The sequence below is a fragment of the Corapipo altera genome, unplaced genomic scaffold (assembly GCF_003945725.1).
Source record: "Corapipo altera isolate COAL_440 unplaced genomic scaffold, ASM394572v1 61305, whole genome shotgun sequence".
Taxonomy (NCBI): Eukaryota; Metazoa; Chordata; class Aves; order Passeriformes; family Pipridae; genus Corapipo; species Corapipo altera.
Window position 1 is genome coordinate 1,605,720 of NW_020884909.1, and position 13,144 is coordinate 1,618,863.

At 38.5% G+C, this 13,144-nt stretch overlaps 1 protein-coding gene across 3 annotated transcripts in view; it reads right to left on the reverse strand.

The window, feature by feature from the left end:
- GAK (cyclin G associated kinase) overlaps positions 1-13,144 on the reverse strand; it is a 75,139-nt gene that overhangs the window by 61,151 nt on the left and 844 nt on the right. For all 3 annotated transcript variants that reach the window (XM_027652993.1, XM_027652994.1, XM_027652995.1), the window contains exons 2-3: positions 2,193-2,254; positions 741-800 (exon numbers count right to left, since the gene is read on the reverse strand). In XM_027652993.1, the coding sequence (XP_027508794.1) occupies positions 741-800; positions 2,193-2,254 (122 nt within the window). The remainder of the gene's footprint in view (positions 1-740; positions 801-2,192; positions 2,255-13,144) is intronic.

Below are 13,144 nucleotides of genomic sequence, written 5' to 3' on the forward strand. Positions count from 1 at the left end.
TAAAAAGAAATGTTTGAGTAGTTTAAATTAAGATCAGTGGGTTTGCCTGGTAATTCAAAATGAAGCTGGATACTCAGAGGGGAACACATCAGCATACCACAGCTACTCACTGACTCCTAAACAAACTGAGGGGTCTAACAGGAGATGCTGGGGAGCAAACATTGAATTTACTAAAGTTGAGGACTGAAAACACTCTGACATTATACCCTCTACTGTCTAACATCATCGAACACAAAATGGACAGCAACGACACAGAGAATTGTCTGCTTCTTGTTTCTGATGCATGTAGTCTACTGTAATTCCTTCCTTAATATTCAGCATTAAAGTCAGATGCATCCAAAGCAGAAATTAACAGACATTTAGACTAAAAGCAAAGAGCAATAAATCCAGTGCATGAGAGGGAATTCTATTTAAGTGCCACCTGAATAGTCAAAGGGTCTCTTGACCACATTCACAGGACTGCAAGAAAGCCCAAGTAGGAATTTCAGTCGCTAGAAGTAAAAGTGCAAAGTCTACAATAGCTACAAAAGTTTTCTGCACACATTATGTTGCAGCAATTTTGTAAGAACTTACCTTGCTGGATGTTGGTACCATATTCATAACAAACTATGAATCAAATCTCCCTCAGAATGTCACTCCACTTGGGCAGTGTATGGCATGGAAAGAACAGAATCTGTACAATCTTTTTTTTTTTTTTGTCAGAAATGTCTGATATCAGGCAATATTAGAGAAAAGGATACCATAAAACAAACTTCCTGAATGATGGCTTTGTTCTTTTCTTCTTCATTAGACAACAGTCGCTGTCAAAAAACAGAATAATTGAGAAGAGAGTGTTACTAAAACTTACAGAATAACAGTGCATGGATTTTCTTTTTTTTCCACAGAGTACAAAGGATAAGCTGTAATCAAAAACCTAAGGAACTATGACTGGGCAGTAAACAAAGCTGGCTTATTGTACATTTTGACATTCTGCCATAAATAACACTCAATTTTCCTGGACTATTCAGGTTTAGTGATAATTGAGCAGTTGTAACTTTTGACACTCTCAAAAGTAACCACTTTGACAGTTCTCTATTGTGAAAAAACACTAAAGTCTCCTGGCTACAGCATTGTGGACTAACAAGGGAAGATTCATCTTCTGCCTGAAACGTTCAGTAATAACCTTCAACCCACTCTATACAAAACTCCTTCCAATTACGTGGCCCAGCTTTTTCAATGGTTCTTGACTAATCAGCAGCAGAGTCAAGCATTACTTCTACCAAAATCACTTGGATTTGGAGTCAACATTTGGCTATAATCAGCCTGAGCATATGCTACAAAAGTGCAAGTTCCACAGAACAGAGGAAGTACAGTAATAGTTCACCTTTTATATGTTATTTTTTAAGGGGGTTACTTTTGGAAGACATTTTGAATACATATAATATACGGGTTTGGTCGCATGTTTTGCTACTGTAGGATGTAGTATGAAAAGAAAAAAACAGACAAGTAATTACTGATGGAATAATGCCATCTTACCTCTCCAACACCTCATATTACCACCCTTTTCACTCACTCTCTACAGCCACAAAATAACCCTTCTTCAAAAATTAAGCTTTTTTTGTGGTGAACGTAACTGGCATGATTTACTTTTCAGCAAAACATGATTAAGTAAATGACTTCACTTTATTCTCCTTCCCAAAATACTTCAGTATTTCAGTTGTTTACAGCTGTTTATTATAAGCATTTAGAAAACAAGAATCCAGAGAAGTGTCTCTTAAAAGTACTAGGCTGAATGTTTAATCAATGACTCAAAGTGTGGAGCACTATTTTTAACACTCAGAAGACTTACTCTGAATGTACAAAGGTAGGCTAAATCTGCTTCCGAGGAGAGAAAAATATTCCTGTACTCCACTCCAGGTAACTGGGAAATATTCTTTTTACCCATGCAATAAAATGTCTGGGACGAGGTCATGAATTTCTGGACCAAATGAAGTGGCACCTAACAGATGAATTCCCATGTTTTGCCATCTAAGTATAAAATGCAGCCTCCTAAGAGAAATGACCCTTCTAAACAGTGTGCTACAAATGTCACAATTATTCTGGATTTTTCAAAGTTACGTGTTCAGTGGCATACATAAGGAATAGCTGCCATGCTAGAGCATCAAGCTGAAACATAGACCTTATAAATCTGCAGTGAAGGAAATTAATATTACCTTTAAAGCATAATCTTTGCCACTTCCAAGATCTTGAGCTTCATAGACAAAAGCAAAACCCCCTACAAGAAGAAGGCACATTAAGTCAGTTTTATTTCAGTATTCAGGTACATCATTCCTTTTAGTCTAACAGAATTAATACATGAATTTATATACTTTTCCAAATGTAACAAGCACACATATTTTCAGTGGCTTGCCAGGAGTGCTGGTTACCTACATCCAAGATTCAAAATATTTCATTCCTTTCTTTTACATATGCCAATAGCACACTGTCTTTGCTAGCTTCCTGCATTTTTTAAAGTCTGCATATGCAGATTTCCTAGGAAGGAATTTTTTTTTTTCAAAGGTCCTTGTAAAACCAAGTACAGCCAGTATTACCCAATGACTTCAATTAAACTTCTTGGTACTATACTGTTAGGCTTCCTATAAAAAAAAACAGCAATAATCAAGGGAGATAAAATTTAAACATACAACTCCTACTTTTAAGATAATTGCCATGCTTCAGGCTTCATGTTAAAAACAGAAAGTGTTTTGAAACACTGAAGCATACATTTCCAGTGAGGGTGATATTGTTACTAAATTGCAATTTGTTATTCTATACAACATTATTTTCCTTACAACTCCTTTTGTCAAAGCATCTATTTTCTCAAACGCCTCCACTTTGCTCAAGAACTCTGTGCAAACTTCTGCAGAGTAAAAGACTCAGAAGGAGTTACAGGTCTGCTAAGTTTCCTCATTGGCCACCCATGTTAATCTAACTATCTAAAGAACATATTTATAACATTCTAATCTATTTTTAAGACCCCACTGTATCATTTCCATTTCTTCTGGGAACATCATCCTTGTGGCTGCACCAACAGTGTGGTGTATGCTGTCTATGGCAGAGTATCTTTAATAGAGTAAAAGCCAAAGAGAAAAACTTCAATTATTTGCCTTCCTACTGCTCTAGTACAAAATCTATTTTCACTGAACTACAAAGCAATGTTCTCTCTCTAGGAACAATTTGGAGAATAAACACAGAAGATACCAGAACTACAGAATTTTACCAGTCAAAAAGGGAGAGAACAGGACAACTAAATAATGAACCATCGCAGAGAAGAAATAAGCTGACAAGGTACTTTTTCAAAAAGATGCAGAATCCAAATCAGTACAGTCACATCAGTACCCAATACCTTCTCTGTAAATGAGAAATATTAACACGAGGCTGAAGTGAACACAGTATTTGTTTTGTGCAATTTAATCAAATACGAGTCTTTTCAAGAAGTAATCACAAAAATTTTACGTGGCCATGGAGCATCACAGTGTTCTCCAGGACTCCTGAATGGTTCTGCCCATATATCTTCTTAATTTGCTACTAGCATCCACAACGTGAAACAAATAAATGACAGGTTCCTGGACACTGTCTTTGCTTTTGTGGCTGCAGTTCAGCAGTGCCATACATTACCCACATTTACCCATTTACCATGATTCATTCTGCAGCATCAGGTTTGGCACTTCCCACATAAGGAATTTCCCCTAACTTTTTGAAAGCCTCTAGACCCAATGTTCTGATCAGCAATTCCAACCAGCATTTTGGGCATGGATGGGACAGGGGCTGGAAACAGAATGGAGTTCACAGTTACCAGCATCTCAGAGCATTACCTGAAGACACTTTGCTCCTCTCTGAATGAGAACATATGCAAGAAAAACATGGCTCTGGAGAGCTCTGATCAGTTTGGCTACTCTTTATAGATTTAATAGAGCTGGTGAAACAAGGAAGAGAATCTGTGAGTCATCCTTCCACTGAAGGTAGGTGCTGGGAAACCTTGGGTTTTGACTGGTCTCCCCAACCAGCTCCTTATAGCCACCCAGAGGCATTCCTTAGGTTTCAGAGTTTGCTGCCCCAGTGAGTTGCAAGCCCCTACAGCACTGTACACCAGTCACTGCACCACAGAGCTACTGTCTCTGTGTCTTTATCCTACACAGATCCCACAGACCTTCTACACAGTCAAAGTACTGCTGGCCCTACAGAAGTCTTTACATTCATCTTAATAAATATTTCAGTTATTTTATTCTAATAACCCTGCAAGCTGCATCTTGAAAATACATGCTTCAATTGAAGAAATTAGGGCCTTCAGGTCAGCACAAATTTCTAACACAAAATTACTTCACAGTTAGTTTTCTGGAAGGCATTCAAGGGCAAAGCGGTGACAGAGGAACCCCGGAACGGTTGTTCTGCAAGCTCAGTTCAGCTGCATACACTGTCAAGGATTCCACAAGGGCTGGAACAGGGCAAGTCTACTCTGCATCTCAAACACACGCTTTTCTAGTACCTCTGTAAATACAAGCATCCACAGACCTACATACACGCACTCTGAAACACAACCATGCTCCATACAAATGCATCAAACGTCCTCTTGGAAATAATACAGGTGAAAGCATCTATGAATCAGAATTAACTCACAATCAATTCAGTCCACCGTTTGCAAGCATATCCAATTAACAACCAAAGTGATCCAAACTTTTAAGAAGACCCCTAGAAACATTGCTGCCTTTCCAACTACTTTACCTGGTGTGATAAGCTTTCCTAGAAGCTCTTCCTCCAGTGTAAGAAATGCTTACAGTATAGACCAAGTTGCACAATATCACTAAGTTTAATCCTGTTGACACTAAGTATGAAGGAGCAGAAGGAGGAATTCATTTACCTGACTAAAAATGTTACAGTAGTCTTCAAAACAAGTTGTATTTCAAGTTTTTGTGAAAAGTCCTGATCATCATACAATCCTCCCAAAACTCTGGACACATTCCTAGATGCCCCAAAATTTCCTCCCTCTATCAGAAAATACCTTGAAATTCATGTCTAAAACTCAATCACATCTAAGAAAACAACTTAAGTTCACTTCTTGATGGAGAAGTCTGGGTTTTTAACAGAATCATCATGTTACAACCAACTCAGAAGGGCTTCTGAAGATTAAGTTATCCTTTTGCATTTAAATTAATCTCATTTCCAGCCAAAAACCTAATTTTAGTCCTCTTCATTGCTAGCTAGGAATCTAAAATTTTACATTCAGCTCCATGACTACTTCAAAACATACTGGTAGTTAAATTTCAATACTCACTGCAAAACATAAATGTTAATTCTGGCATAGCATTGCAAGTGAACATTGCACCACTTTGTGCAACGCTAGCAGTGAAGCAAGTAACTTGTGAAAGTTACAAACTCTTGTTATCAACAGAAGTTAATACATGCTCTGTCTAGGCTAAAGCGCAGATAATTAACTTTCAGTGAAGCACAACTAATTTTCCCTGGACTGAAACTGGCACACAAAATGTCCAAAATAAGATTTTGCTGAGATCAAATTTAAACCTGGCAAGACCCAACTTGTGTTTTAGCAATTACTAAATTAATAGGTAAGAAAAGGCAAAGTAATGAAGAGAGTCTTCTTTAAGGCCATTTCAATGGCAGTACATGCTACTTGAGCTCCTAGCAAGAGTTACACAGTAGGATCCCACAGTTTATACAGACATATTAGAACAGTAAGCTGAAGGGAAAAACTTCATTGAAATAGCACTAGCTTGAGAGTAGATAAGTAGCTTAAAAGACACATTTTTATTTTACTGATTATACCTTAAATTCAAGTATTGAAATGCTAAGCTTTGTAGAATTCCAGAGAAAAATCAGTGGTATCATGCATTGTTAATTGCTACTTCACTGTGGCTGTTGTACAGAGAATCCCACTGCTAGTGCCTACAATCTCATCCTTATTAGCTATGCCACTTGAAAGTAAGGTTTTGAGAGGCAGTTTCCCATTCTGTCATTTTACTGTTTCCCCTGAACACAGTTCAGTTCCATACAACACTGCTCATTCCATGTAACGTTTGGCTCACTACTACTGCAGCACTGCAGTTGATACTAAGTTTAAATTCACGGATTTTCTGGGATACCAAGGGAGGTAGAATAAGTTGCAAAGGTACTTCTAATTTAGATTTGCTTTTTAAACCATCTGTTATTGGTGAAAACAATTCTTACACAAAAGGCAAAATTAGTCCTACTGCTTCACTCTTAGATCCAGTTTTACTTCAGGTTTGATGCCGGCTCTCTTAAAGCAGTTTTAATACACCCTCAATAGAGACAAGTTTACTGGCAGAACTTCTCCTCTGCCATAACAGTTTACTCCAGGCCTTCTGACCAACATATTTTGCAAAAATTGAAAAAAAAAATAAAAAGGGGGGGGGAGAAAGCACTTTCAATACAGCTGTACAAACAAACACCTGTATAGTAGACAGGTGAGGCAAATGCTAAAGTGAAAATTAACAGTATAACTTCTAGGGGTCTATAAGGAATGTAATTACATTTGGGGTGTTTTCAACCTTTTGTTTTTTTCACTCATGTAAACATCTGTAGGTGGTTTTAAGACAGTTTTCTGAAGCTTTCTATATCAGCAAAATCATGTTATTATTTCCCCATACAGGTAGCCAGTGTGTATATACGTACACACCCATTCCACCTCTTGCCCTGGGAGACAGGTTTTGCACTGCTGAAGCATTTCAGAGCCCCATTCTCGGAACACAGTCCAAGCACTCAAAAATGGTCCCCGATCAATATTTTCTGCCACACAAATTGTGTCAGAATAAAACTGGTTTTCTTTCTTTTTCTGTAAACACAAGCTCACACATAAAGGTTCACTACAGAGCACCACACCAACTCATGGAGACAGTGTAGCCAGAGTACTATAGTCAGTCCTGGAAGCAGTCTTGCCCCGCAGCAAACCTGGAGTAACAAGGTACCACAAGAACATAAAACTTACCAGGCCAACCTTCCTGCCCCACACTGACAGTCCTTTGCACCAGGAACCAGCTCTACCTCATTTGCTTTCATAGTGAGCACTCTGCACTCATCCTTACACCACCACAGCCCACAGGCATTGTTCCTGACAGTACTTCATAATTCTCTTACAAAGATTAGAACATCCTTTCTGTTCTAACCAAGAGATTTGGTTTCTCCCCCAAGTTAAAACCAGGTATCACATAATACTGAATAACTTCACTGCACTATTAATCCAACTGGATCTTAAACTGTTCTCTTTTATCCCAGTCCTGTTTTTCACATCACCACGGACTTGTATTTTTTTTTCCAGACCAGACATTTCAGTGAAATGACAATTTCTTACTTGGCAGCTGGAGAAGCATCGAAACAGGAACACGAACCACAGCACGAAACTGCCTGCTACTGTAATACACTGTTTCATTACAGACTTAAGTAGCCATGAGAAAGAGAGGGTGTGAACAGTTTCCTGTTTGTAAGGATGTCATATGACTTGTCCACGCCTCTCCCAAATACTGACCAAATTTGTTTCCATATCACTTTTGAGTAGCTTATGTTTCAACTATAACATGATTGAAACACCGTAACTCTAACCTGGACTATAAAGTTACAGTGCATCTTACCTGAACGCTTTTCTATCAGAATACAAGAAGCATCCTTAATCAAAACAGAAAAGATTCTGCTATTGTTGCAAAGCACTGATTCGGAAGCGTGTTTTTTGAAGTCCAGTAATGCGTTTGAGTCAATTGCAAAGTCCTAATAACAAGATGAAACTGCCCCAAAAATGAAGGATGGCCCTAATTTAACAATCAGGACATTTTCCCACAACCTTTGAGAGGTAGAAAGGTTTCAAGAATATCCTGAAACTTTCAGAGCTCCTCTGCAGGCAGGAAGTGCTGTAGCCAAGAAACACTGGCTTTAAAAAATACCACTGTTCTGCTTCACGTTGAAAACATCCTCTACATCTACAGGAAAAGGAATGGAATCCTCTACATCTACAGTAACTGGAAAGCTGCTAGGTCAGGTTCTTTAGCTGTTCTTTAGAAATCATCATCTTTTTTTTCTCCATCTGTCAGCAAATAAAACAATGTTCACAGAAACTTGACCATTAAGCATTCATTGTGCCTCTGCTGCCAGAATTTACAAATTAAATCCCCCCAAAAATCAGTACTTAATTACCTTACCACTATCCTGGGAATCCAGTACTTGCAGAGACCATAAAATTGTTCCTATAAGCTTCGTAAACTGCAATACTGGCTGTTCACCCTCAAAATACTGAGGAAGCCTTGAAGTCTAAAGCAGCTTTTTTGTTGTTGTTGTTACTTTAATGACAGACACAAGTTTCACCTTTTCAGAAAGGTGAAATAATAAGTCACCTGGCTTCAATTCATGACATCTTTTTTAAACTCAAAAAAAAAAAAAAAAAACCAACACTTCAAAATCAAATAAAGTCTGCAGCCTATTGCTACCTTTCTGACCAAGGAATGATTCACTATGATGAAAAAGTTTTAGACTCAGATCAAAGAATTTGAATAATGCATTTTTTTGTCATCATGTTTCTCTTCTTGTGTGCTCTTTTGTCAACATTTGTTGCTCAAAGGAAGTACAAGAAATCATTACACATGAAAAACAGTGTGCTACAGAACTTGCTTGTTCCCTGTTTTTCACACAGTCAAACACCCAACTTTTTTTTTTCTCAGTTGTTCAGCCTCACATGCAAAACAAGCAACAAAAAGCACTGGAAAGTTGTGAAGTGTACATGGACAGTTAGACAAGGAGGAACCAGAAGTATTATTTTAACCTAGAAATATTGAAAAAGTGAGATTTCATGCAATTTCCTTCCATGTAACTTGATCTAGACTTTCATTGGTTTTTTCCAGCATACAGAGAATCTACTCTAACCATATGGAACTTCCTTGTAATGGCAGCACAACTGGACAAAGTGACACGTCACAAGGAAGATTCACTTTGGTTTATTTGCAAAACACTGCTGTATTGAGAGGAAAATGTTCTATTAAAAAAGAATAAATGACTAGTATTATTATTAACCCACATTAAAAAGCCTTGACAAGTTGATAGTGCACATACTGAAGGTCACAGTCCTAGGCTCAACAGACAGGAGTAAGAAAAATACATGTCTATTCTTAAAGTTTTTTCTAAACTAAGGAACAATGTAGTGAGAAGGAAACACCATTATGTCTAAATAAAAACGAGACTAAATGTGTTCTGAGCATATTATGAACTTGTAATTTATTCAGAGTCTAAAGTAAGACAATGCTGAAACAAAACAGAAGTTCCACTGCTTTGTCTGGTACCTCTGTACTGTCTGCAAAGCCATTTTCCAGAACTTCTCCCAGCCTTCCCATACATACATCAGCATGAAAAGGTCAATGTGTTTCATGAGATAAAACTGGTATTTGAAGAGTTGGCAAGCACTTCACAAACATCAATGAAAACTCCCTCTTTCTTTTACTGTTCACTTGGGGACATTAACTCCTCGATTCCTCTGCAGGAGAACCTCACACACACTAAAATGCTAGTTTCACCACTTAGTTTTTGCTGCATATTTTTCAGGCCAAAGAGTACCTGGCCAAAGTAGTAATGCAAATAAATTTCAAACAAGTTGCAACTAGCATACATGAGAGCAGGCAGCTCTCTTTAAGCTCTGAAAGACAGTGTTGCTCACTCCATGTCATCACTGACAAGACCCAAGTTGTTTTATGTAATTATTTTTAAGTTGAACCAAGACACCACTGCCCAACACATATAAAATCAAAGACTTTGTCAACAGGAGATATTAAATAATTTATGACCCGCTATAAGTGTTTTGTAAAAGCAAGTAACTGTTGTATTATTGGGGTAGCAGAAACAAAAGGGCCCAACGGAAACATTCAAGGAACAATATGATTGTAGTCAAAGTCTGCATAATTTTTAAACATGTGAACAGTTTTACTAATATCTTAGTTATCAAATCATTTCATTTGTGCTCTAAAGACAGCAAAATTTTTATTGAGCATTTGTTCAGCACACAGCAATTAGCTAACTACCAAAGCTACCACAACTACGCAATTTACAATTATCAAAAAAATTCAGTTTTCCTTGTAGTTTTGAAACTTGACAGTGCATATCACAGGACATACCACTCTCATATCAGTTTACACTCTCATTGGAGTATCATTACTAGACAGAATTAGAGAATGAGTTTCTGTAATTTCCCCACCATCTTTGGCATTGGCAGTCTCTCAATGAATACTCTGACAGCCCAATGACAGTTCTATTCCTTCTACAGTATAGGCAGAGATCAAGAAATTTCCCATATTTAGTTAACCATCATCTTTAGTGCCTCCATTAGCATGTAAATAGGCATATGGTCTATCAGATGAGATGTTTTGTCCAACATAGGCAAAACAAAAAACACCTGTACTGTCTAGTATTAAAAAACAACTTTGCAAGGTTGGTTGTGCAAACACAGCAGCTTTTAGGAGCAAGAAACAGGAAATTTCTGAAAACTACTTTTCAGAATGCTGTGGTCAATTGCTTTCCCCACTCTCCCCCAAAGCCAAACGTGCAGGCTACATTGATCATTGAATCAGTATGGACAACCTCAGTCCTTCAGCCATTTGGTACAGATTGACATGTGAATCCCAACATTCTCGAAAGGGCAAGAATGTTCACTGAAGACACAAAAAGTCAGCATAAAATGCACACACTGTTCACATGAATGGCAAGGGAATAGTAAGGGATCTGACAGGTGACAGTTTAAGCCCCTCTCACTTAACTCTAAAAAACCTAAACATGTTAGTAAGCATTTGGAGAGCTCACATGTAGTTGGACTACATGTACACAAACATCCTGGTGAGAGTAGACACCCGTGTTGGGATTGAGACAGGTACAGACTACTTAGACTTGACCAGTGACTTATGGCCATACAAGAGAGTGCCCTCTCTCATAAAATGTGAGATAGCTACATTTACTAATATCTACTAATTAGATATGCAACCTGTGACTATTTTACTGAAGGAAAATTGGGGGGGGGGGTCTGTGTGTTTAACTGGAGGACCCAAAAGAGCCACGATACTCTGAAGCCACCATCATACAAAGGGCAAGTATGGATTATACATAAAGACCTCAATCCATTTCCTCTAAAATCTCTTACCTGCAGTGAGCTACTGAAATGCTCAAGCAGAAAAAAAAAAACAGGACACCATATTTTAGGAGTGCTCAGTCCAGCCTGTGACACACTTAGTCTGCCCTTGCATTCAGAGGTAGTATCAGGGCTAGAGATCATCACCAGCTCGCCCCCCTGGGTTGCTCTCAGCCTCCTGCAGCAGCACATCACGTTTACAGCTAGCCCAGTCCTATTCCTAGCATGGCACCTCTACAAAATGAACAAAGAAACACATCCAAACGAGCTGTGCAGCGAGTCTCAGCTTATGGCACAGCCAAACATGAACCTGCATCAACACCAATGGCCAGCACACCACAGGGCTGGAGGGAGCTGTGGGGCACAGGAGCAACTGAACCTGTGCTGCCATGGAATACTGTGCCACACTGAGCCACAGGCCCTGCTCACACCAGCTACAAACAAAGCAGAACCTATGATCCTACAGAAGGGGCTGCCTCTCTGCACTGGCAGATGTCACACAGTTCACCGTGGATGAGAAATCTAAATTCAGAAAGCAGCATTTGACTTTTCAGTAGGGAATTCGGCATGAAAGGACTCATCTAGAAGAAAAACAGATTCTGTATTTGTAAGCATGGAAGGGAATACTTATAAGCCACAGTTATGGACACAGGTATCAGAAAGTGTCAGACACAGGTTCAGAGCTGAAAGATAAATGCAATTTCAGCAACAAAATAACCTATATGCTACAGACAAATTCAAGTCTGAAGACAGCAGGAGAGGTTGGGACTTCTATATTTTATATCTATTTTATGTTATTACTCAATAGACCCTATGGGTTCTTTTACACCAGCTTTGTTGGCTAGCAAATCTTACTTTCTAGCAAAAGTAAGCGGTAAGCCCCACTTCAGTTGGCACAACACAGAAAGAAAACAATAAAAAAATAAAACCATAATACTGTGACAAACATGGAACATGAAGCAGCGGTTACAGACAAATTGTAAAGAACACCAAAGTTAAAGCAAGTCCCCATTTGCTTTAAGTCATCTACCCTGGCATCTTTCCCCTGACATTTTACAATGCCTGTGTGCCAGATCCTGGGAAACAGCAGGCTGCTGTCAAAGTAAATATTCAAATACTTGCTTCAGAACCAAGAACTAAACAGCAGATACGCCTCAAAAGTAGCTTCCTGTCCTAACTTTCCTTTGTCCTTTGGAAACTGCTGCGGTCACCGCCTGCAATAATGTTACAAATCAGCAGCACAGACAGTTCTTTTAGCGTTCACACCATACCGAGTGCCTGCATTTCACTCACAACTCTGACCATAAAGAAGCCGTAGGTAAAGGCTGATGGCCAAATAGGACTTGGCATTTAGTACCATTCTAAACACAACTTACTGCGTAAGAAATTGCCAGGTTCTGTCTAAGCTCAGGTGCCAAAAGTGCTTAAGCATTAAAATGACAAATTAAAGCAATGGTGAAGACCAGTTTCCTGTTGTTTTACACCACTAAGTTTCTGTAAGTAGCTTGTAAGTAGTTTGAAGTAGCTAATCTTAAAGAATCAAATTTTTCTTCCACGCAGATCACCAAGGTCTCAACAAAAAACTACTCAAATACCAGACAATTCCAAGAAGAAACTAAAGAAAGTAACCCCAATAACGAAAAGGAGCTCTGAATAGAGCTTTGCAGTATTTAACCTAAATAACACCAACTACCTGTACAAAATTAACAAAATATTTAACTGCATTAGGATAGACAAGTTCACATTTTAGTCTTTTGAGACTAGCTTTTGGTGGTTCTTCTGCTTGAGGAAATAAAGTAATTTCTCAGATCATAAGCACAAGAAGATCCAAATTTCTGCTATCATCTAAGTAATTTGCACACACCAAACACAGTACCCATTCTAAAACAGACTGGCAAGTGCTGTGCCAGGATACCTACCCGAAAATTCAACAAAACTGAAAACTGCCCAGGCATTCAATTCCCTTACTCTAGCAAAGTCTATGTGCACAGTGCGACCAGCCTC